The sequence below is a fragment of the Echinops telfairi genome, unplaced genomic scaffold, assembly GCF_000313985.2.
Source record: "Echinops telfairi isolate 266 unplaced genomic scaffold, ASM31398v2 ScPeMD7_4;HRSCAF=17, whole genome shotgun sequence".
NCBI classification, from domain to species: Eukaryota; Metazoa; Chordata; class Mammalia; order Afrosoricida; family Tenrecidae; genus Echinops; species Echinops telfairi.
The window spans coordinates 34,532,839-34,559,682 of NW_022103900.1; the positions used below are offsets into that span (position 1 = coordinate 34,532,839).

Here is a 26,844-nt window from a genome sequence, read left to right on the forward strand (position 1 = left end):
TGCAAGTCTGGCTAGACCAGAGGATGTACACTGGTACAGATAGGAACTGGAAACACAGGGAATCCAGGACGGATGATCCCTTCAGAATGCATAATTTTCATAGAAAATTTTATACTTCTAGTAAAAGTAATGTTGGTCTTATTTGTGATCAAAGGGCAGAGTGGATAACACGTTGGGTTGCTGGTCACAAGGGCAGCACTTTGAAACCACCAGCTGCTCCGTGGAGGAGAGACAAGGATTTCTACCCCTGTAAAGACTGACAGTCTCAGAAACCCTGCCCTGTGGGGTTGGGATGAGTCAGACTTGACTTGGTGGCAGCGAGTTTGGTTTCGGTTTCATCCCATAGATCGTTGATACTTCGATCAGGGCAGTGACCCAGATTGAGGATGTGAGCAATTGGCAGAGAAATGTAAACCTGAATTAAAGTACTTTTATTACCTTAGTTTCTTCCCTCCATCAGCAATTTTGGCCTTTTGAAGATATCCTTCTTTTTCAACCATCTGCAAAAAGAATGCATATGTTAAAACCGTGACAAATTCCTGTGCATTAATAATCTGAATGAGCCTATGCATTCCACACAGTCGTTGCAGTGATAGAAGTTTCCAGTCATCGCTCTTTATTAATAATGCACACATAGCTTATGGGAAGTGCCTGCAAGATCATCGTCATTACAAGCAGTTAAATTTCCAAAAGACAGATTATGAAAAGGAACATGAATGATTTATTAGGTAGCAAATATCTTTACTCATTTTTCTTTTTATAACTTATTTTATTTCTACTCTTGTAGTTCTTGCTGAAAATATGCACAGCAAAACAAACACCAGTTCAAGAGTTTCTGTGTGTACAGTCTGTGACATTGACGAGTCTTTTAGTTGTACACCCATTCTCATCCGCCTTTGAGTTGTTTCTTCGCCTGTACATGAATCCACTGCCCCCTAAGGTTCTTTTCTAATATTTTGAGTTGTTTTTGTCAATTTGATTTTATATAGATAAATCCTTCACGAATTTAGTGCTCAAGGCAGACATCCTTTACTGCTTAAGCTGAACTATTATTGGCATTAAGAAATAGAGGCAATATTTAAGATTTAAAGAATAAATATTTAAGATTTTAAAATCATTTCAGGACATTTTCAGGGCTTCACTCAGCCTCCATGGCTCCTGAAAACCCAGCTTCTCTGATCATTTGAAATTCTCTTCTGCTTTTTCCCATTTTTGATCATGACTCATCTATAGAATCTTTCCTCAAAATGTTTGGTAATGATAGTCAGGTGCTATTGAATTCTGGTCCAATGATAAATGAGGCAATTGCCCAAGGAGGTAATTAGCTGCACCCCCATTTCCTCCTCCTGTTCTTGGCATACATCATTAAAAGCCAAAGATTTCCAACCCCCAGCGTACTTCTTGGCATCAGTAGTCATAATAAGAAATAATGTTTCAACAATAACTAGATGAATGAATGGAAGTTTAAATGTTTAGAGTAAATTGGATCAAGCCAAAAAAACCACAGAAAACAAACCCAAATCCTGTAATTTTACAGATAAAAATGGAAATAATTGGGGATAATTTTACAGGGCAAGAGATGGCCTATTTTTTCCAGGCTCACTTTGATATGTTGTTGTTGTTGTTATTGGGTGGCAACCCATCAGGATGCTATGCCCAACAGAAGGAAACTCTGCCTGCTCCTGCCCCGTCCCCACTGTTGTTCCTATGTCTGAGCCCATAGTTGTAGACACTGCGTCAAGTCATCTCATTGACGGCCTTCCTCCTTTTTGATGTCCCTCCACCTTACCAACTGTGGTAAAGTCCTTCCTCGGGAACTGGTCTCTCCTGACAAGTCCCAAGTAGGTAAGATGGAGTCTTCCCATCCTTGCCATCTTTTGATACAGGTGAATTCCTCGTGAACAGTACTGTTTTCGAATGCATTTTTATTGACTCTTTTTAATGAAAAAATGATGAAAGAATCTAAAGAAACATTCTTGGATGATTTTTAGAAACATGGTGCTCAGTGGTGACTTTTTGCCTTTGGCCGGATGAGATTTCTTTTCTTTTTCCACCCTTTAGAATACAGCTAGTCTTTTCCTTGGTGCCAGGGAACTTATGCTCGACCCCCAACATCTCATATAACAATGTAGCTGTTTAATGTTAGGTATCACTGTTTTCTACAAATATTTGGAAGAGAGATATAGCAAATTCAGTAGCAATCTGACTCTGAGAAGAGGTCTCTTGCTTAAGAATGCATATTGAGAAATTATACAACTATAGCTGAAATGTTTGCTTTATTTAAACTTCCTTCTGATGAAAAACGTACAGTACCAAAAACCTGAATAGATCTACCAAAAATGGAAAACCACTCCTTAAGCCTTCCGAAAAGTTGACGTGTCAATTCTCAGCTTTTAATATTGCTTTCTTCCCCTCAAAAATAGCCAGTAAAAGACTGATGAGTGGACATCTGGGGTCTACAACAATGACCACATTTCTAAAACGGAAAGGAAAAAAAACGTGAAGAGTCTTTCAGGAAGAAACACCACGAACAGACAAGCTATAATCAACAACTTGTATCCTCTCTCTCTGAGAGTAATATCCCCCTAGAAACTGCTGGACTCTTCCCAGGGTACTTGCAATTCATGGCAAGATGAATTTCTCATGATAGACCATTACACATTTGAGCTATTGCCCTCACACAGACTAAGCCAGTTCCCACAGTTCTGAGTCAATGCAGTAGAATTACCAATCATGACTACACAGATGTCCCCAGAAAAGAAAGGAAGAGTTGAGTAAAGCTTTAGCCATCCTCTCTCATTTCACCAGTTCAAATGGTCTTTTAGGTCGTGGAAGAAGCTTCTGTACTTCCCTGCCATGTACTATGACCAATGACTGCCATGCATTTATTTACATATATATGTTTGGTTTTTTAAACTGCTGTTGTTGTAAATAGATTCTGACTCCTGGTGACCCCATGGAGAGTGGATTTAAATGCTCCACTGGATTTTCAAAGTTATGACTTTTCAGAAATGTATCACCAAAACTTGTAGTCTGAGATGCCATGGGTAAATTCTAAATGCCCACCCTTTTGCTAGGAGTCATGTGCTCAGCCCGTTCCAACACCTAGGCACTCTATGTACATTTTTACATTCAGTGATAGGCAGGTGGCATAGTGGTGACACGCTGGGCTGCTAAACAGAAGGTCAGAAGTACGAAACCACTGGATACTCCTCAGGACAAAGATGAGTTTACTCCCCCTGGAAAGAGTTGTACTCCTGGTAACCCACATAGCCATTCTTCCCTATCCTATAGGGTCATTATGTGTTAGGATCAACTCATGACAGTGAGTTTTGTTTTGCTTAGTGCATTTCATATACATTTCCACTTTAGGGATTAAGAACTCATTTCTTCCATTGTCTCTTGTGCAAAATCCCCATTAATTCATTCACTGTCTTTTCTACATACAAGTTATTTTGCTCCCATGAAGCACAGAGATTGTTGGAGTAGTACTGATGTCAGCACTCTTGCAAATTCACATTCAAGGTACTTCCTTTGACTCTTGATGTGATGGGATACCAGTTGCCCCTTACCCATTTCAAGGTATGTAGATTTACTCCGTATAGAAAACTCCAATCAGGATTCCTACATTTAGATCATTGAACTGTTTTGCATCCCATGATAGTAAGTAAAGCTTCCATAAATACCAATATTTATTATTCCTTGTCATCATACTTTGAAATACCCTATATCGTTCCAGATACTAGGAATCCATTATTCTGGGAAGCTCATAATGACTTGAAAGTATGTATTTTCATGTGAGTTTATACATGGAATTTTATTAATTATTCTAATTAATTATTTCTAATGTATGTTAATCCAATGGTCTGAAGGGATAGTAAGCTATATAGTTTAGTAAATTGGCCATCCAGGGTTCAGGTGTTGGTATTCTCTAGTAATTTAAATATAGATTCTCTAGTAATTTAAATAAGATCTACATTTAGGATTCTACAGGCCAAGAGCCAGTATAGAATGAAATTTTGAAATACGCTGTATTCCCAAGTGTAAAACAAACATACTTAAGAATGCCAGTCTTTAGATGTTAGATCTATCTGGATTTCTGAACTATTTGTCCAATGTCCCCTAAAGATGCTATGTAACCTTAAGTAGAAGAAGAAATTAGCAATTTGTCTAGATGGGATGCCAGCCAGTTTGCTAGCAATGAAGAAGTGCTTAGCAGACACAACAGAGCTGAGACACAGATGAGAAGAATGGATGGCACTGGGATACCTAGCCAGCAACTGTTTACCAACCTCAGTTGGATGCACTGGACAAGTCAGGAGAAGAGAAGATAACTCTTGATTAATTTAACAACAGCCACAGAAATATCAGCCTGGGCTATAATAGTGAGTACTGGCAATGAAAATTTTTATGTGAAGATTCCATGTTGTTCTCAGAAGAAGGAAGTATCATTCCAAGCATGTGATTTGTCTACACTACTCCACCAAACAACACAACTTTGTAAATGGAAAAGATAGGAAATTGGCAAAGACTTTCACTATATTTTCATGAGAAAGGATTGCCTTTTAACAATAAACTACATGATACTTAAGCATTGTAATATTCATTCTGAAAATATATTTGTTATAGTTCACTTATTTATTTTTCCCCCAACAGTTTTACTGGCATATAATTGAACTAGCATATAATTCAATCGCATCCAGAAGAGCTGTACAATATCACCCCAATCAATTTTAGACCACCATTTTCATTCTTGTGTTTGGTGTTGTTAGCTCCTTATCCCACGCCCCTCTTGCCCTAGACCCAATACTGTCTCTGTAGATTTATCTACCCTGAATTTCACACGCAAAAAAAATTTTCACAACTAACAGTAATAGCAAAGTAAACAGATACAAACCTCAATTGAAAAGAAAGCAGAAAATATTAACATGTAGAAGAAATAGATCATCAGGGAGATCAAATGCTAGGATCCTAAATCTTGACCAAACTGCATCTGCAACAATCTACTTTCCAACGCGTTCTGCATATTGGCAAGACTGTTCTCATCCCTGGTTGGTCCATGATCAGAAGGGATTTAATAGGGGCTAAATCCACATGTATTTCCCCTCATTAAAAAAAATATTAAAACAGCATTAAAGGGGTCAAAAGGGAGGTCAAATAGTAAGATTTTTGACCTAACTACATCTGCCATAATTGACTTTGCAGTGCTCTGTGCCTGAGAATAAGGCTGTTCACATTTCAAAACTGTGATCGGAAGGGATTCCCTGGAGAAGTAATCCGTGTCTGGACCATGCAAAGGGATCTCTGACTTCTACTGTCAGAATCCATTGCATTCTGCATTTCTCTTCCCTTCAGATTCTGTTCTCATTAACAACTTCTGACACCTTGCTAAGCTTCGTAGGTCTGTTGATTTAAAATGTAGATAAGTAACATCATTGTCACCTATTGTAAAGGTATAACCGAGCAGCATAGTTGTACTTTATACATCAGATTCTTATAAATTTAGTCACTGTGAAATTACCCCAGGGGTTCATCATTTCAGATAACATTCATGATAATAAGTTTGATTTTTCTAGATGCACAAAGCTGAGAGAAACCCTACATCTGAATGTTGTGAGCATTCTTGAGTAGTGCCTGTGAACTTTCTGTGGACCTTCCTCTAGAAAAAATTTGCATCATCCTTAATTATAACCATCCATAATTATAACCCTAAGTCACTATGCTTTTCACCTAGTCAGCATTTAGATTCTAATTTAATAATGATGCATATGCAATACTGTTTGTCAACTTCTAATATATCATAGTACTTTGTGTTACTCTTGTTAACTTAAGTCCCAAACGAAGACTCAGACTTCTTTGGTTACCCTGCTTGACCTCAGCCTGATGTATCACTTTCCTTACTTCTTCATCTGCCCACTAACACTGAGTTCCCTCTCTGCATGCTTGCTCTTGACCTTCCCTTTCTTAGCATGCTTTGCAGGCTGCCCCCTTTTCCCCTTTGGGACTCATTGCACAGATACATCTTTCTATCTCCAATTATTTCTACATTTACTCTTTGTTGTGATAATGGCTCTTTGACCCTAGGTGTAGACTAGTGTTGGACACAAACCATGAGGAACAACAATAGAAACAAAATTAAAATCTAAATTACCTTCAGGTAATACAAAGTGTGAATTACTTTTCAAAATTAATCTTAGGACTACCTTACATAGAGCTCAAGAATGAAATACACTGCTTATAGGAATATCATTTGCCCAAAATAAAGACATAAGTTATTCTGCATGCATACTCTTTATTTTTATAATCATTTTACTGGGGGCTCATACAACTCTTATCATAATCAATACATCCATCCATTGTGTCAGGCACATTTGTACATTTGTTGCCATCATCATTTTCAAAACATTTTCTTTCTACTTGAGCCCTTGGTATCAGCTCCTGATTTTTTTCCCTCCTACCCCACCCTTGTTCCCTCATGAACCCCTGATAATTTATAAAGCATGACTATATTTTCACACCTTACACTGACCGATGTCTCCCTTCACCCATTTTTATGTTGTCTGTCCCCCCCGGGGCGGGGGGGGTGTTATATGTAGATCATTGTGATTGGTTCCCCCTCTTTCCTTCCACCTTCCCCTTCCCCTGATGGTATCACTACTCTCCATATTGGTCCTGAGGGGTTTATCTCACCTGGATTTCCTGTGTTTCCAGCTCTTATCTATACCCATGTACATGCTCTGGTCTAGCCATATCTGTAAGGTAGAATTGGGGTCATGATAGTGGATTGGGGGGGGGGTATTAAAGAACTGGAGGAAAGTTGTTTGTTTCATTGGTGCTATACTGTACCCTGACTGTCTCATCTCCTCCTTGTGATCCTTCTGTAAGGAGATGTCCAATTGTCTACAGATGGGCTTTGGGTCTCCACTCTGCACTCCCCCTCATTCAGATTGATATGCTTTTTTGTGTGAGTCTTTGATACCTAATACCTGATTCCATCGACAGCTCATGATCACACAGGCTGGTGTGCTTCTTCCACGTGGGCTTTGTTGCTTCTCAGCTAGATGGTCACTAGTTTATCTTCAAGCCTTTAAGACCCCAGACGTGATATCTTTGATAGCATCAGCTGTCTTCACCACATTTGGTTATGTACCCATTTGTCTTTAGCAATTGTGTTGGAAGCTGAGCATCATGGAATGCCAGGTTATTAGAACAAAGTGTTGTGTTGATGGAGTACTCAAGTGGAGGCAGAATGTCCATCTGCTACCTTGATACTTAACATATAAATATATTTACATATGTACATGCCTGTATTTAGACCTCTACAAATGTCCTTTGCCTCCGAGTTCTTTCCTCTATTTCCTTTTACTTTCCTCTTGTCTTACTATCATGCTCAGCCTTCATTTGGATTTGAGTAATTCCTCTCGGTGACATTGTCCTTGATCAAGGCCTACCAGGCCTCTTACACCTTCCTAGCCACCAATTTTGGATCACTTGCTGTTCCCTTGTCTCTCGGATTGTTAACGCCACTTCCTGTCCCCCACCTGCCCCTCTCCCATGTACCCCCAGAACTGTCAGTCCCATTGTTTGCTCCTCCAGATTGTTTATCCCACCTATCTTATCTAGATAGACATGCAGTGATAATAATAAGCACAAAAACAAGACAGAGCAAAACAAAACAACAAAAGAAAACCAAAGAGACCAATGACAACAACAACAAAAAAGCCTATAAATTGTTCCAAGTCTGTTTGTGGACCATTAGGAGTGTTTTCTAGTAGAGTCTGATGGGGTGCCATGCCCATGCCCCAAAGTCTATTTTTGGTATTCCCGAGGACTTCATTGCTTTGCTCCCCTTGCTGCTCTGTTGGACGCCCTTAGCATTTCACCCCCATGTGGTGGGAGCAGAATCAGGCACAATTCTGCAACTGTGCCTCCAGTGCTGTCCCTCATAGGGATATGGGTCAGTGAGGGATGTCTTGTCATGTGGTGAGGCCGGCTCTATGGTTCTCTCTGTGCATTGGTTGCTCTGAGCAGGAATATCATCCTCGGGGCTTCGTGGGCCAGGATCTGTTCCACTCTCTCTCCTTCCCTCTTCGTTTGCTCCTGTGTGCTCTGATCAGACGCCCCGCTCTCCCTGAGCTGTAGGATCAGTGCTGTTCTCTGTAGTGCCTTCTTCTGGGAGAGCAGGGGAAGGTGTCCATGTAGTTGAGATTGGAGCTGGCCCTGCAGACCTCTCTATTGTTTCCCTGCTTCACATATGCATACTCTTTAAGAGGGGCCCATCAGAATTCTCAAGTAGGATACAAAGATTGCATGAAAAGGATGGTTGAATAAAAGCAAAGAAAAATGTTTCTGTTTCATCAAGGAGAAACGGAAAACTGAATCCTTGAAAAGTTTCTCTTGAGCTTAAACCCCAAATTGGCACGCTTTGCTCATTGCAATCTATTTGTTCATCTATGCATACAATCATGGGGATATATACATGCCCCATGGGGTTTATACGGCTATAAGCTTTATGGAAGCAGACTGTCATATCCACCCCCCCACCCCCCAGAGAGCTGGTGAATTCCAGTTGCCTGCTGATGTTTCCAGTAACTGCCATCCCACCACCAGTAATCGCCTTCCCACCACCAATAACCACCATCCCACCACCAGCACTCTTTCATATATATGTACATGGAACAAGTTTTTCTGGATGCTCTCCATCTCTTTCTCTCAGGAGGAGAGGTGTTGAGCTTTGGGGATTGACTGAAAGTCTTGAACTGTGTTTCAAATGTTGGGTTTGGCAAAGCACTCACTTGGATTATGTTTGCCAAGTGCATTTCCCTGTCAGTTTTAAACCCCTGTGCATTTCAAGGGGAATTTTATTCACATGCCTTTGATTGATTTGCCGTAACTCCTCAGGCTGTCATTTTATAAATGTAATTTGTTGTTCTGAGAACACCCCCTACCCTAGCCTTGGTTTGTGTGTGTGTGTGTGTGTGTGTGTTTGTGTTTGTTTTTGAGCTTTTGTTCTTAATATTGTGGGTTGCAGTTGGTCATCACTGAGAAATCTCCATTCTGCTTAGGCGATGGGTTGACAAGGGCATATTTTCATATTTCAATAAAGGCTTCAACTTCCAAAGGTCTTTCCTGTATTCCATCTCTCCTTCCTGTTTTGTTTTGTTTTTCATTTCTCTTAGCTCGTTCCTGAATTCTACTTCATGTTTGTGATCTCAGTATAAATATGTTGGTCTTTGTTTATCCAACACTGGAGTTCATCGAGACCGACCTTCCGGTCACTGTCTGGACACTCTATCATGTAATTTAATAGATCTGTTATAACCTAATTTTGGACTAGGCGATAGGGAAGGAAAGATGGCTCAACGCTCAAAGCTTTTTGTTACTGTTGTGTCTATTTTTTCACTATGATAGACGTACATATACTTCCAATGTGAGCCTAGGTGGGATCATTTCTTGTGCCTCCTCTTTACATTTATGAGAGTAGAAAGCCTCATCTTTTCCCTCCACTTCTTCCCTGTCCTAGGAGGTTGCTATGAGTCAGAATCAACTTAATGGAAGTGAATTTTTTAGTTGAGTCTGTGTTTATATGCCTTACATACTTTTTAGGATAACTCAAGGCCCCAAATGATCTAAGCACTGCCTCCCTCTGAGCTACTAGAGTCATTGCATTCTACCCTTTATGGCTTTCTGGTAGTTTTGAAATTCAGCAACTTTGCTTCCACCTTCAGACCTTTCCACTTATATTACCTCCTGCACGGAATATCCGACTTCCAGAATTCTGCTTAGCTATCCCCTATCCATTCTGAAAATCCAACCTAAATGGATGGCCCTTGCAAAAAGTGCTTTCCTAAACTAAGGCAGGTTCTACTTCTTTAACGAAGCCTTGTTCCTTATAGCACATTTTGTAATTTGTACTTAAAAGATGGTGCATGCATTTATTTGATTAATATCTCCCTTCATCCATAGCCTGAAAGCATCTAGAGGGAGAAGACATGTTTATTTAGCAAACAATGGAGTAGCCCTAACCTAGCATGGTACAAGCACAGGAATGGCCTCAACAATTGCTTGAATTAATTAACACAGTTTTGCCTCAGAAAAGGAAGGCCACATAAAAAAACGAGCATTTGGGGATAGTTTCTGTTAGAATTATTTAAATTTATAACTTCTTATTAACATACTACCAGCTTGAAGGTAGACATTTCAAAGATTACAGAGCTTTTGGAAATCTTGCTATTTAAGGAAAGCACTGTTTCATCGATAGAATTGTTTTCCCAAAGTGGCTGTTCTTTGTTTTAAAATAAGAAAACACTGCATGCTCACAGTGGCTTTCATCCTCAAAGCCCTCCCAAGTATTAATTAATCCACAAAATTATATCTGGCTCTGAAAGGTAGAATCTTTGACTTAAAGTTTATCTGCAAAACCCTGCTTTGCCCTTAAGCCATGGCAGCTTCCTGAGGTCTGTCCACAAAATCCTCTAGCTCAGGAGGTAGCAAATTATTCTCTAAAACCCGCCACGGGCTTTTGACTCCTGCCGGGTTATCCATAGACATGTCTTTTATTCTTTTGATAAAAATAAGGAAGATAAAGATTTAACATGCAATAAGTAGGGCTATTTTTTTCTGAACATTTCTTTAGGAGGACAAGGGAAAGTGACCTGGAAATAATTAAATCTCCCAAACTGTTATAATAAGGAATATACAAGATCAGAAAACAAAAAGACTGTTAGTATAGTTGGTACACTTAACAGCATTTATTAATTAACCATGTTTATGCTCAGAAAATAATGTATGTCTCTAAATCTCAATGAAAGCCTATGAATTTACATAATGTGAGGCATAAATAACTTCACCTAGCATTAGACTGGAAAATTTACACACTGAGTTTATAGGATCCAAAAAGGAATGTGATCCTACTGGTATTCGAGAAATATGCATAGTTCTTCAGATTATTCATTTTAATAATATACTTTATTAAAAGGAACATTAAGAGATTAACCATGCTCTTATACGTACCAGTGTACACACTCTGGTCCAGCTGGATTTGTAAGGTAGAAGTTGGGTTATGATATTGTGGGGTGGCGGGAGGGGAGGAAGCACTAAAGAACTTGAGGAATGTTGTATGTTTTGTCAGTACTGTACTGCACCCAGGCTGGCTTATCCCTTCCTTGTGACCTTTCTGTGAGGGGATGGCCAATTGTCTACAGATGGGCTTTGTGTCTCCACTCCACTCTCACCCTCATTCGTGATATGATTTGTTCTGGTCTTTTGATTTCTGGTAACTGATCCCATTGTTTGTTTATATACCCATTTTGTCTTCAGTGATTGTGTTGGGAAGATGATTTTACCTTACATATTTGGTTAGACGGGAGCATGTACACTGGTACAGAAAAGAGCTCTCAACACAGGGAATCCAAGACAGAGAAACCCCATCAGCACCAATCATGAGAGTAGCCCTACCATGAGGGTAGGGGGAGGGTGTGAGGAGAAAGGGGAAAATGATCACATTGATCCACGTATAACCCCCTGCCCCAAGGGGGACACACAACAGAAAAGTCAGTGAAGGGAGATAGTGGTCGGAGTAAGATATGAAAATAATAATAATTTATAAATTATCAAGGGTTCATGAGTGAGGGATGGTGGGGAGAAGGAGAGAAAAAAATGAGGGGCTGATACCAAGGGCTCAAGAGAAAGAAAATATTTTGAAAATGATGATGGCAACATATGTACAAATGTGCTTCACACAATGGAGGCATGTATGGATTGTTAGAAGAGCTGTAAGAGCCTCCAATAAATTGCTTTATTTAAAAAAGAGATTAACCATAGGCACAATGTGTCAACAGTATCAATTGAAGTTCTACAACGGAGGGTTTCATATTTGTAAGGTAAATTATCTTCCAACAAAGAAAGTGGAACTATTAGAGTATGTTTTACCAGCTGTACTTGAAACCGAGGCCTCTCAAGATTTCTGTAAACTTTCCTGAGAGTCATGAATGTGAAAAATAAAGAATATGATGTGTGTATATTGCACAACATGTTGGAACTAAATGTGAGAATTCATAAGCTCAAAATAATGAATCCTTGAATGACGTTTAAAGCAACAATAAAGTATGATGGAGGCAAGAATGGTGGCATGTCAGGGTTGTGAAGAAAAGATGTGCAGGAAATGTAGGTAAAGGCCATCTGAGGCTCAGTTAGATAGATATAAGGCTAGGTTGATCTAAAAAATTATAGATTCTGGAAGTCATTTTATATGGGGTATAAACAATAGAACATTCAAAAATCAGAAATTGGGCAATTGGTTATTTTGGCTTTGCCTACTTAACGGTGAAAGATATATTTGAGTCATAAAGGAACAGATTTTATCTTAATTGGATCCACAATCAATGCCCATGGAAGAAGTAGACAGGAGATAAAGTGACACATTGCATCCGATAAACCTGCTGCACAAAAGTTAAAACCTTGAAAAGCAAAAATAGTGTTTTGAGGACTAAGGGGTACCTGACCCAAGCCACGGGATTTTCAATGGCCTCATATACGTCATGTGAAAGTTGAGCATTGAATAAAGAAGACTGAAGAATTATGAATTATGATAACAAAGACTATTGACAGAAACGGGAGCTGCCAAAAGAACAAACAGACCTGTCTCAGGCAGAATGCTCCTTAGAAGCAAGGACGGTGAAACTTTATTTCACACACTTTGGACCTGTTATCGGGGAAAACAAGTCCTTGGAAAAGGACATTATGCTTGGTAAAGTGGAAGGGCAGGGGAACAAAGGAAGACCTTGGACAAGATGAACGGACACAGAGGCCTTAAGAGTCCGGCTCAAACACGAGAACAGTGGTGACGCTGGATGGGCAGGAGGCGCTTCGTTCTGTGATGCATGGGGGCTAGGAGTCGGAACTGACGTCATGGCTCCTACTTGGCGGGGGGAGGGAGACAAGCATCTGCGGTTTTAACATACATTAAAAATAAATGTAATTCAAATAGAGACTAGTGGGTAAAAATATCATATTATCTACGTTCACAAGACACAAGATAAATACTTAAGCAAGATAAGTACTTAAAGAAAGGATTGAGGGGAATCTGGGTCAGAAATAGGAAGAAAATTGATTGGAAGTACCTAATGTATATAGAGAGTTCATCTCTCTGTGAGAGACAGAGAGAGAGAGAGATGCACACATCTGCAGAGACCAAGACTTGGAGAAATTACAAGCAAAAGAAGCCAACAAATTATTGGTTTGGGTTTTATTCATTATTGTTTCCTGATGTCATCTTTCCAAATGTTCTGACCTCAAATAAGGATTGCGTACTCAGATACTGACTTGATGGAAACCTATAACAAAAACAGCAATATACTATCCATAATAAGAGATGTTCAAGATGAATTTCAATTGCTAAAAAACTGATATGGCAGAGTCAAGACATTGGACTACACACAAGTAAATAAACACATAACCTTAGTTTTAAGAAGGTAATGGAAAAAACTATGTCTGAATATATTCTATGTGTTTTCCTGATATTAACCTATGACTGTTATAGATCTATAACAAAAACATATTATTGAAAGTTAGCTATTTGGCTATCAAATAAGCCATAATCTGCATGTATAAAGTTCCTTCATATGATTTATTCATAAAATGTTGGTATTTAAGCTCTTTTCAAATATAATTGCTTATACATATAAGGAGGAGTCCTGGTGGCATAGTGGTTAGGCTTTGGACTGTGATCCACAAGGTGAGCAGTTCAAAACCACTAGGTGCTCTGCCTGAGAACGATGGGGCTTTTTACTCCCATAAAGAGTTACAGTCTTGGAAACCTACATGAGCAGTTCTGCTGTGCCCTGAGTGGCCAGGAGTCAGAATTGACTTGTTGGCAGTGAGTTTGGCCTTTTGGTTTATATGTATGAGGGGACTTCAAAAAGTTCATAAAACTAAAGGATAATGGAATTTTTCTATGAACTTTTTTGAAATATGTATATGTCTATAATACATGAGTGCATAGACGTGTATTATCTGTTTGTTGTACTGTGGTGGGACATTGTCACATGTTTGTGATGCAGTGGCTTACACCTTGCTCTGATACTGACAGATATGCTGCAAGTATCTTAAATAACAGAAGAATCACCTATGGCGGATGCTGGACAGGTTTCAGTGGAACTTCCAGACCAAAGCAAACTAGGAAGAAGGCTCTGCCAATCTGCTATTAAAAACATGGACCAGTAAAATGTCCCTCTTTTAGCATGTATGTATCGCATGTATACATGTGGAGCATATATGCATCACATGGGATCAGTGTCTAATATGGGACTGCTGCAAAATGAGCCCCTCACATTGAAAGGCACTCAAAATATTACTGAATGAGAACTGACCCTAAAAGTAGAATCAATCTTACAGGATCTTAACTTTGTGATTGAAGTAAAGTTTCGGATCCTCATAGGGCATGACTCAAAATGAGAAGAAATAGCTGAAAACAAAAAGTAATAATTGGAAGATGAACTGCAAGATGTACACATCTTAAAAAAAAACAAACACCAAAAATCCAAATGGGACATTGTCAAAAAGAAAATCAAGCACTTGAAGATAGGGGTCCTCGGCATTAGTAAACTGAACTTAACTGGCACTGGCCATTTTAAATCAGAAAATCATATGACCTACTATCCTAGGTATGGCAAATAATGGAAGAGGGTCAATATCACATTCATGGTCAAAGGAATATTTATGAGCTATCCTGAAGGACAGTGTGAGTGAGAGCGCCTCTGAGGAAATAGTTCATATGACTAAAATTCAAATCTACTCTCCAACTACTAATCCAAGGAAGACACTAAAGACCTTTATCAACTTCTACAGTTAGAAATTCATCAAATATGCAATCAAGGTACATAAAATGTGCTGGTGACTGGAATGTGAAAAATGGAGACAAAGAAGAGGCCAGGAATTGGAGCTTATGTTCTTGGTAACAGAATCAAATGATAGAATATTTCAAGACCAACAACCTACCCATAGGGATTTCCAGTGGCAACAATAGAAACAGTAATCATAAATGAACTGAGACAAGGAATGGAATACATTTATGGTGAGAATCATCCCTGTAAATCAGAATCAAATTGGTAAGTGTGAATATTTTGTAGTTTATGGTGAAAAATGAAAGAGAAACTCAATAGCATCAGTCAGAAGAAGATCGGGTGCTGACTGTGGAACAGAAAATCAATTGCTCATGTGCAAGTTGCAGTCAAAGTTGAAGAAAACTGAAGTTCAGCAGACAAAGACATGATCTTAAATATATTTCATCAGAATTTAGAGAACATTTCAAGATTGCCTTTGATGCACTGAACACTAATGACCAAAGACCAGGTGCATTGGTGGATGACATGAAAGTTGAGGGAAACAAAAAGATCATTTAAAGAAACACAGGAAAGAAAAAAAAATGCCAAAATTGCTGTCGGTAGACACTATGAGAAGTGTTCCTAAATTGTAAGGTTGCTAAAGTTCATGGAATAAACGATGAAGGTAAAAATGAAGGGTTGGAAGGTGGCCCTGTAAGAGAAAATAAAGGATTACAATGGAATACGTAAAGACTCGGAGTACGAAAACTGAAGGGACATGCTCAACAGTACTCAGCCTCGAAGAACTGAAGAAGAAAACGAACCCTCAAGTCGCACTATTCCTCGACTCTATGGGCAATAGTTCTCGTTGTCATCTAGTCAGTTCTGACTCACAGGGACCTAGGACAGGGTGGAACTGATCCCTTTGGCTTTCCAAGGTGATGGGTTCGAACTGCTGATCTCGAGGTTAGCAGATCAACACTTACCAGACAACATCACCAAAGTATTGAAGTTAATGAAGGAAGAAGTCTCAACTACACTTGTAGCATTAGTAAAAATTATGCCCATTTCAAAGAAAGGTGATCCAACAGAATCAGAAATTGTTAAATAATCTCATGAATATAACCTGCAAGTAATTTTTTTTAATAATAAAAAAATGGTAGCAGCAATACATTGAGAAGAAGCTACCAGAAATTCAAGATAGATTCAGAAGAGGATTTGGCACAAGGGATTTCATTGCTTAGGTCACATGGATCTTGGCGAAGGCAAAGGATTACAGAAAGATACGTCCCTCTGTTTTATTGACTATGCAAAGGCATTAGACTGTGTGGATCGTAACAAACTGTGGATAACATGGCAAAGAATTGGAACTGTGGAGCACTTGCTTGTGCTTGTGCATAACCTGGAAAGTAGTGAGAGGCAGATTTTGAACAAAAAAGGAACACTGTTTCCTAGAATGTTTGCATCAGGGTAGTTTGCATACAGTTTGAATCTGTAGGCTGAATAACAAGCTGAAATTCTGGACTATCTGAATAGGAATGAAGTATCATAACCGGAGAAAGGCTTATGATACACAGATGACACATCTTTCTTGCTGAAAGCTAGGACTTGAAACACTTGCTGATGAAAAAATCAGACTGCTTCTTCTAGTAACTTTCACATTGAGATTGTATTTCAATGTGAAGAAAACCCAAATTTTCACAACTGGACCAATAAACAAGCCCATGATAAAGGGAGAAAAGATAGAAGTTGTCAAAGATTTCATTTTGCTTGGATTTACAATCAATGCTCATAGAAGTAGCAATCAAGAAAGCAAAGGATGTGCTATATTGAGTAGATCTGCTGCATGAGACATGTTTAAAATGATGATGAGCAAGGATATAACATTGAGGACTCACAGGCACTGGACCCAGGTCATGGTATTTTCAATCTCTTCATATGCATGTGAAAGTTGCACAATGAATAAAGGAGACCGCAGAAGAAGTAATGCATATGAATGATGGTGTTAGCAAAGAATATCGAAAGTACCGTATACAGTCAGGAGAGCAAAAACATGTTTTGGAAAAAGCACAGTTAGACCTCCTTTTACATAATTTTGGACATTTTATCTGGAGAGTTCAGTTTTGAAAAGAGACATCATTTTCTGATTAGTGAAAGCTCAGTCAAAAATAGGAAGACACTCAGCACGATGGATTGACAGTTACTACAATAATAGATTCAAACATAAGAAAAATTTTGAGGATGATACATGACCGGCCAGGGTTTTAGTCTGTTGTACAGGGGGTTGCGATGAGTTACAACCAATTTGAATGCCCTTAGCAACAGCAGCAACCTGGGCAAATTAGGAGCCCTGGTGACATTGTGGACTTAGTGCTGGACTGCCTACCATAAAGTAGGCATTTCAAACCTGGCAGTCAAAAGATAAGATTGTCCACTCTCAAAGTTTACAGTCTTAGAATCCTTACACAGATAGGATCCTGTGTGTTCGAATTGACTCAGTTGCAGTGAGGTTTTTATAGGAAAAATATTGAATAATGGAAGAACATCAAAATAAATGGAAGGCATACACAAAGTCTCTATACCATGATGATTTGGTCAATGTTAACCATTTGAAGAAGTAGCTTATAATTAAGAATTTATGGTACTGAAGGAAAAAGTTGCCCTGAAAATATTGGCGAAAAACACGATGCCAAGAATTAATTGGAATATCAATTGAGATGTTTTAACTAATGGATCCCATGCTGGAAACACTCACTTGTTGATTACAATAATATTGTTTGATAATTTCCAAATTTTGTTGGATTATCTTTCTTTAGTATGAGCACAAATACGGAACCAACTTGACAGCATCTACTAATTGCATTAACAATTTATATGCACAGATCAAAATACATAGCACCGGTCTTAAAGTTCAGTCATCTTTTATCAAATACTTCATAACACACATCCTGATGCAGTATATTTGTAGAATCCAGCTATTTTTTTATTATTTATATATACTTTATGGCTGCTACGCAGACCTGGTGGCATGGTTACAAATTAGACTGAGAAACATCAAGTCAGTAGCTAGAAACCACCTATCACTCTGAGGGAGAATGATGAGGCTTTCTCCTCCAATAAAGAGTTACAGTCTTGGAAACCCATGGGGGCAGTTTTACCCTATTCTACAGGGTCACTATGATTCAGCATTGACTCAATGTTGGATTGATTTGGAACCCAAAGTGTGTCTGTTTCAACCCATCCTCACAGAACCAGCATTCTAATGGAAGGAGAGAGAGAGAGAGAAGATAAAAAGAAATTTTAAAGAATTTCACGATAGTAAGTTCAAGAGTAAATTTGGAAGAGTAAGTGAATGTGGATGGTGGATGGCAGAAGTAACAGATAGAGAAGATCGATAAAAATGGTGATATGTGAACAGATGTGAAGCAAATGAAGGAAATAAAGCCTTAACAATTTCTGGGCACAGAAGGAATTTTTCTATTGTAAGCCGAGAAAAAATTAGATAGAATGGGATGGAATTAGATAGAATGGGAGAGAATACAGAGGCCAGATGGCTGGAATAGGATAAGCCAGAAAATTCAAGGAGGTAAGGTCAGAGCTACCTACAGGACTTGATGAACCTTGATTGTGTTTTACTTCTTGTGGATGAGTTAAAGCCCTAAAAGAGTAGATTCCAAAGAGAAAGTGATGGAAGAACTAGAGAAGTTAGACAACCGTTTTTGTGAAATATTTACTAAGCAAAATAATGGAGCAATATCTAGAAGGGGACTTAAAACAGGTGAAGTAAAAGAAAATAAAGAAACTGATTGGCAAATACTTATTTTTGGCACTGAAGCTGAAAAACTGCAATGATATCAGAAATAGAATAGCAGGAAAGAGAAATTTATCATTATTTATTATTATAAATGGAAGGTAGAGGAAATGTGTTGACCAATGTGGAAAATAGCAATCAGGACAACTTGTGTGATCATGGAAAAAAGGAGGTTATGCAAATAAACATATACAAAATATATAAGAAAAGTTGACACTTGTGTGTTGTTGACATCTGTAATATTCCACTCATTCATATTATTTACTTTATTTCTAGCCTTAAACATTATTCTAATCATCACGTGCAGGGGCAGTGAAGTATTTAATGTGGTTTTTCTAAGAAAGCCTCTGATTCCCACCCAATAACCTTTCCCTGCATGGGTCTGGTAAGAAGGTAGGGAAGATACTGACAGGTATCACGACGGGGAGTCCCTGGAGTGCCATCCTGACGTGTATAAATGATCCATCTGTGCAATGCGAGGAGGGATCTCTGTACCAGCAAGAGCCAGGAGTGGAGTGTGTCCTCTAGACCCAAGATGCCTACGCAGGGAATTTTCTGGGTCCAGATGACAGCTCTAATTTCATAGGAGCAGCAGCAGAACCAGGATGGAGAGTATGGAACAGAGTGACAGACTTACCATCCCGCAGAACAAGTTAAAAGGGGTGCTCCTGTGGCTGGTTTGCGGAGTGGGGGGCATCTGAGCACTTAATTAGAAAAGTAGGATTCGGTAATCCTGGTAGCATGACTCGAATGCCTTCAGATGGAAGTTCCCAGCACAGTGGTGTGCCCCTTTGGGCACTTATTAGCAGACCTGAAACTTGGTATTATGCCCTGGTAACCAACTACCCTGAGCATTTCTCACTGTCCTTACAACTTGTTAATTTCTTAATAAACCTTTATTCATAAGTGTTGTCTGTGAGTTTATGCATAGCCATTGCAATGGATTTAGACTCTAAAGGTACATTTTGTGACATTAATTTGTCTCTAAGCATACAGCAACAATCGGAGGTGAAGGGGGTTGGAAAACGCAACAACCTTTTCTCAGAAATTTAGAGGAAATTATTAATTTTCACTGAACTAACCAAACAACCAAAATACCTTGTGTCAGCATTTGTTGTCGGTTCCCAAGAATTGCCTCGGCCTGTTTACTATGCCAAAGCGTAACCCTTGTATTTGGGTTGCATGTAGTGGCTGGATTCTGCTCAATGCTGCTAGTTTTCTTCTGTGTGTTTGTTTGTTTGTTTGTTTTGAGATGTCATTTCCCTACAAGATTACAAGATTGTGACTTTGGGCTTGCTAGCTAGAGTCATTCTAGTGCCTTCTCAGCTCTCACATGTTAATGAAGTAAGATGCCATGGCAGGTGGACCTTGAAGGAGTAACTTCTCAGAAAGATCCAGCTAATAACAGAAGGGAGCGTCTGGCCATCAGTGTGCATCTGCGAGAACTCAGTACTGACCACACTCAAGTAAGTAAGCTGGGAAGAAGATCCCTTCCGCAGTCAAGCCCTCAGTGATTACCTCAGTTAGGCTGATACCTTGACTACAGTCGTTAAGGAGATACTGAGGGAGAGGATCTTGCTAAGCAATGCCAGCAACATGGAACAATAAAACCTGCATGTTTGTTTGTTTTTTAAGCTACTGAGGTTGTGGATAATTTGTTTGGTAGCTCTAGATAAGTAAGGCAATATTGGAGTGAAATGATTACTTACCAATTGTTCTAATGGAGGGATGATGTCTTTCAAGACATGCTGTGAGTGATTTCTTCTGTGCCGAGATATCTGTAGAAATATAGAATTTGATATATTTTCTTTAATAATACAATTTTAAAGAGCAGAATTTAGCATTAAAATAACTTTTAAAACTCAGTAAGCTTATCATTAGAAAGCCTGAAGAAGAATTGACACATCCGAATTATAAGGCTGGTGAAGACTATTGAATATATCCGGTACTGTCAGAGAATGGCCCAAGCTTCCTCGGAAGAAGTCGAACCAGAATGCTTCTTAGAAGGCAAGCCTTTTCCGGGCTTCCTTCAGATACATTATCAGGAAGGACCAGTTCCTGGAGAAGGACATCATGCTTGAACAACAGAGCATCAGCAAAGGGAGAAAGACTGTCCCTGAGATGGCATGACACAGCGGCTGCAGCAATGGACTCCGAGCTGCAAGGACCGTGAAGATGGGCAGGGCAAAGTTTCCTTTTGTGGTATCCATGGTCTCAAAGAGTTTGAACAACCCACTTGATAGCACCAAATAGCAGCAATATTATCCTGACCTCCTCCTACCACTCATTATACTATGCTTTACAATCTCTGCTGATCATGCTATATATAGCTTATGTTCAAATACATGGTTTAAAAGTTCTCGGTTGAAAGAAGTTTTTTGTGTGGATTTGTCTCTTTTCATTGAAACGTTGCTGGCCAACCTTCCTGAAGCTTTAAACATTAGAGGAAGTAATATCAAGTCACTGTATCTACAATATTGATGACTAGAAATCTGGCCATTTCGTTGGGTCAGTCTTCCGAATCCTTAATGGCTAAGTCCATACCTTAATTGTTGTTTGCTAGATGATTTGAATGAGCAAAATGGGCAACCGCTCTCTGACTCCTTTCACACACGGAAAGAAAGTTTTCCTTGAAGACAATATTTCATTTCATAGTATGTTGTACATATATTGTCAGGGCATATGTATGCCTTTATTTTATTTGTTATTTAGACAACCTTGTAGTTTATCGGGGGAAAAAAATCAGCAAATTTATATCAGCTGCTTTTCCTTTCAGGGTTTTATGCATTAATACTATAATCTAGCAAGGTATATGAGATACAGTGAACCCTCATTTATTGCGCTTAATCGGTTCTAGACCCTACTGTGATAAATGAAATTCCGCGAGTGGGATTCCTTATTTGTAAATCAAATATTTTCGTAGTTAGAGCATAGAGGACATGAAAAAACACCCTTTAGTCACCATTACACTCGTATTACCCAATTTATTAAACGAAAAAGGGAAAATACAGTAAAACATTTTGGACGTTACAATTATCATTTATTATTTATTGTATTATTTATGGCATCAAGCGTGTACAGTATGAGCCAATCAGTGGCAGTAATGACAGAGCATGCGCTGTTACGCAAAAACTGCGATAGAGTGAAGCCGCGGAAGTCGAAGCGCGAAGTGGCGAGGGTTCACTGTATATAAAATGAGGGGAAAACGTTCCCACAAGCATAGGTAGGTAATGACAGACGTCTGGGAAACAAATTTTAATGCCAAGAAAAAGGAAAAAAAAAGAACACTTATTAGGCATATACCTATTTTGTAAGATAATTACTGAGTAGATGGTGTGAAGAATTACTCTAATTGAGAAATGATATACTGGTGATACTCTGTGCTAACGTTCCATTAGTAGTTCTTACTATTTGCACTATTCTACGTGTTTTGTATATAGTGACACAATTAATGTAAAAGCACAAAGAGGTTCGAGTATCCTTGAAAAAATCTGTATCTAGTGAAAGACATGGGTGGCATTCTAACCCAGACCTCAGTCCTTTCATGCTTCCCCAGGGATGTGCATGTATCCACAAAGGAAGTCAGTACATTGGGGGGAACTACACACTTGATGTTTCCTATGTTTATAGATAAAAGAGCACTCCTAGCACTGTCAGGTAAGCGTTGAACTGCTACCTGCAAGGCCGACTCTTCAAACCTGCCAGGAACTCCGTTGGAGAAAGTTGAAGCTAACTGCTCCTACAAAATATACAGTCTTGGAAACCAAATATAGGATTGCTATTAATTGGAACCCTGGTGGCTTAGTTGGCATGTATTGGGATACTTACTAAAAGCACATTGAAAACCATCAGCCCCTCCTTGAGAGAAAACCCAGGCTTTATACTCCCCTTAAGAGTTACTCTAGATAACCCACAGGCACAGTTCTACCCTGTCCTACAAGGTCATGACAAGTCAGACACTCCATGGCAGTGAATTTGAGTTTTGTGTTTCGAGGAGTTGGAAATGACTTGACCACAGGGGGGTTTTTCGGGGTGGGCATAGAGGGGATATTTCCAAGGTATAGAATTAAAGAGAATCAACCTTATAAATGTGTACACGTTTACACAGTCAGCCCAAATCAGATTTCAGACCTTCTATGAATCATTTCAATATTCCTTTAGGGGAAGTAATATTACTAATCATTCCTAAATCAATAAGCTAGCCAATCTATCATGTCCAACCATGTTAGGAAGAAGATGAAAAAAGAGAACTTTTATCATCTGTCTTTTGCTTTAATGCTCTTCCAAGGAAAGCATCCGGTACAGAAATATTATGTGGCATCTCAAATAAGGTTATGCTGGCTGAATCTTATGAATTTAGGACATTCTGGGTCCCAAATTGCTTAATTATCTCACCTGAGTGTCCAAAAGAGTTAAGATAATTCAAGTGAGGTTTCCATCTAAAATATAAATAAGAATTATATAGAAAATTTGGTGTTCGTTAAAATCTTTTGAGAAGTGTTTAAACAGAAAAAGGCTCTTCTAAAGCCCCAGTACCAATGGACTGAAACTTTCGTAGAGCTTACTTAAATATGTATCAGTAGTTGACAATTATTGTCAGATAATTTTCCAAAATTTCATGGAACATTTACAAAATCATTATTTTGAAAAGAACTTTTACTTAGGATATTAGAAATATGTACTTTAAAATGGAAAATTTTCTTATACTCATATGTCAGTAATTTCTAATGATCAGTACTCAAAATATACTGGCTTGTTGATACTATGGAATATCTCTAATACCAGTGTTGCAAAGAGAGTAACTTTGTATTTGACAGCCCAAAGCTTTTCAAAATAATTTCAGAAATTTAAGTGTCTAACATAATACCAAACACACAAAAGTTTTAAACTCTATACTTCCTGTCCAGAACATTGCTGGGAGATAACGTTTAAGAGAACTGGCAACTGTGCGTTTTAATATTTGATCTCATGTATTTTTCAGTTTTTATAAGAATCAGTAATTAATTACTCAATTTTGAAAAACTAAACAGCACTAATAGTATTTTTAAAATAGCTTGGTACAACTGATTTTAATAAATACTGTTCCCTGCTAATTATGGAAGCGTTTCTTCGAAGGAAGCCTTGAAAATATGCTTTTGTTATCATTTGCTCTCTTTCTTATTTTGAAATATCCTTAAATAAAACATACTTCCTCCTTCTAAACAGGCTGGACATGTGATGTAAGCCTGCTAATTTGTAAATATTCATAGACTCATTATTTTGCTGATTCTTATATTCTTAATTTATGAAATTTCAATATCATTCTTAACTTTCCATTTGAAGCTTTCAAGAATTGATACTTTTCAGTTTAGTTTCAATATTTCAGCAAAACAAGACCTTAACAATTTATCTAACCTCTTTATTAAAAATCTCATTTAACAATACCTGTTGAGGTTAAGTGGTTGTATTTTCATGTTTTTCTGTTATGGGGTTTTGCATCTTAAGCAACAAAACTTTTTTAATAAACTCTTCAATTGTTGGTAATTTCTTTTGGGTAGTAAAGAAAGAAAAAGAAAAGTACCCCTCCTTTGTTCAGGAAGGGTGAAGTATGTTTCTAAAATAATGCCAACCGTCTACTGTATTTTCCTGTGCCATAAAAAGGAATAATCTGTTCTTCCACTAAAACAATAACAAAGATGTGAAATACATTTCTGGCATTTGTATCTTTGGGATGTATTATCTGATTAATCTGCATTACTGTAGTGCTTCTATATCAAACCTATGAGTTCTTCTTTCCTTATCTCTACCACTCTTCCCCTCTTCTCTTCCCACTCTCCACTTTCTCCAGGTACTTTTATTTTCTAATGAGGCAGAGCTAAAGGAAAAATATGAATGTACAATGGATATGTCCCGTTAAGATCCTCTTTGTTCTTATTAGAATGTGCATCATGATTATATTTTCAAGATGTCTTTTCTTCCAAAGAGAAGGACTAAAAGATTAGCTTACAGAATAAGAATCTGATGGGTGGAATTAGTACTTGATATATTACACACTATGAAAATAACAGAATTTGGGCATATTATTTTCCATGTGTAGGAGGATCTACTATGAAAGTTATACATAAACATGAAACATTCCACATAGATCTGACTTTAAATAGATTACCATTTTTGATAACAGGGTTTATCTTGTGGCTTAGCATTGAAATAAAATCACTTGACGAAAAGCATTAGCTTGTTCCAACAATTTCTCAGGCATGCACGTTTCTGAGGCGTACCTCTCTTTACCAATCTCCCTGGATATGTGGATGAAGACAAAGAAAGCTGGTTGAGTTGTTGTTCTAACCGCTTCTCAAGAACTTATTTTATTTTATTTTTGGTTTATGCCAAATCTTATCATCAAATTCTCATTTATTTTGACAGTTTTATTTTTGCTTAAAGCTATTATGAGGAAATAAACTAAGGAAATTTAAGAACTTTCCAAATACAGAGAGTTGGCCAATATTTGATATTTAAATACAAACAAGAATTTGGTTGTTTAGAAATAATGAACATAAACCAAAGTGACAGATATTTTTAACTGTATAGCAATGGTAGAGAACTGCTTTTTGGGGGGGAGAGAACATTCAGATCAGGGATTTTATCTTATCAAGCAAATTAATCATTCAACATAACCTCAATGTGAATGAATGTAAAATTCATCCATGGCTCCCAGGCCACTGTGAGCTAAATATTTCTTTTTATGGTGTTAGTGAGAAGTAATTACACAAGTTTAAAAAACCCAATTATTCTTTTATATTTGTTTTGTATTAATGTCCAAGTAACTTATTTAACATTTATTCTTTTCTCCCTCTCTCCACAATATCATCTACTAGAGTGTGCATCTATAAGCAAATGACACATTTTAATCTTATATTGTATCATTTATTTGGCTGTGTATTGTCAGTCAGAAATATTTTCTGACACTATTTTCTCTTATCTCCTGCAGAAAGTGAAAGGAAGTGATTTACAAACCTTTTTGAGAACACATTAGAGTTTATCAGCAATTGGTTGTTTTTTTTTTTTAGTTTGTTGAATATTTGTCAATCAGTGTATTTCACTTGCAACAGTCAAGAGCCACTCAGTCCCGGGTAAGTCTATTCGAGCTACATTCAGCTTCAACCTCACAGATAGCCCACGGGAAACACTTGCTAGAATGACTCTAAAGCCTTACAATTCTTCCTCCATCTATTTATTCCAAATCCATGTGCTCCCCTTAGAAAAAACAAAAATCCGACTGCCTGATGACCTGCTTTCACACATGAAATTACTTATAGTGCACAGTTCCTTATTTACTAATGAATACAATTTCCTACACCTCTCTCATTTCTCCCTCAGATGCTTTTAGGCAATATTTCTAAGTGTTTGCTCAGACTGAGAGGTGACATTCACACGGCACCTGTACACACCACCATTTCAGCTTTTGCACATGGCCTTAGAATAAGAACTCCCAGGACCTTGAAACACAGAAAGGTTCAAGTAATAAAATATTTGCCATTTCTTTCCTGCAAAATGCTCTGCCTTGTCCTTAGTTTGCCTTGGTTATTTTCTCTGTAAGATCACCTGTTTTTAGCCATGAATTACTAAATGACAAACAAGAAGCTAGAAAGGAATATAGACACATGGATATTATATCTACCCACAATAGTACTACTCACTAGTATTATATCTAGGTATTAAATGGTTTTGAATACACTGCCAGAAGAATGAACAAATCCAGTTAAGAAATGAGCATTGAACGTTCCTTTGCAGAGAGGATGGTGAGACTTGGGCTTGCTTACTTTGGACACCTGATCAGGAAAATATCAATGGCTAGGAAAGAACATCAGGCTTGGTAACGTAAAGGGTCAGCAAAAACCAACAACAACGAACTGATATGATCATTGTAAAAATGGACTGAAATATACCATTGTTCATGAAGATGGCACACGATTGGGCAATGTTTTGTTCAATGATAAATAAAGTTGCTAAAAGTTGAAGCTGACTCCATGGCCAAATAAGAAAACCACAACTATATAATTTGTAGGATCCATAGTTATTGTTACTACAGTTCGAAAGAAAAACAGCTTAATAGTACTGATTGTTTTCTTCTTCTTCTTCTTCCCAAAGCAGAGACATTTATTCTGTCGGTATGAATAAGAGGCAATCTAGATTACTAGAGCCAAATCTATATTTTCTCCACAATGCATTTTT

The 26,844-nt window shown here is 38.1% G+C and overlaps 1 protein-coding gene across 3 annotated transcripts in view; it reads right to left on the reverse strand.

Moving 5' to 3' along the window:
* ARHGAP15 (Rho GTPase activating protein 15) overlaps positions 1 to 26,844 on the reverse strand; it is an 806,341-nt gene that overhangs the window by 682,510 nt on the left and 96,987 nt on the right. For 2 of the 3 annotated variants that reach the window (XM_004703839.3, XM_045299427.1), the window contains 2 exons: positions 20,343 to 20,411; positions 439 to 500 (listed from right to left, as the gene is read on the reverse strand). In XM_004703839.3, the coding sequence (XP_004703896.1) occupies positions 439 to 500; positions 20,343 to 20,411 (131 nt within the window). Of the gene's footprint in view, positions 1 to 438; positions 501 to 20,342; positions 20,412 to 24,778; positions 24,909 to 26,844 lie in introns of all 3 variants that reach the window. The other variant, XM_045299417.1, reaches the window with a different exon arrangement.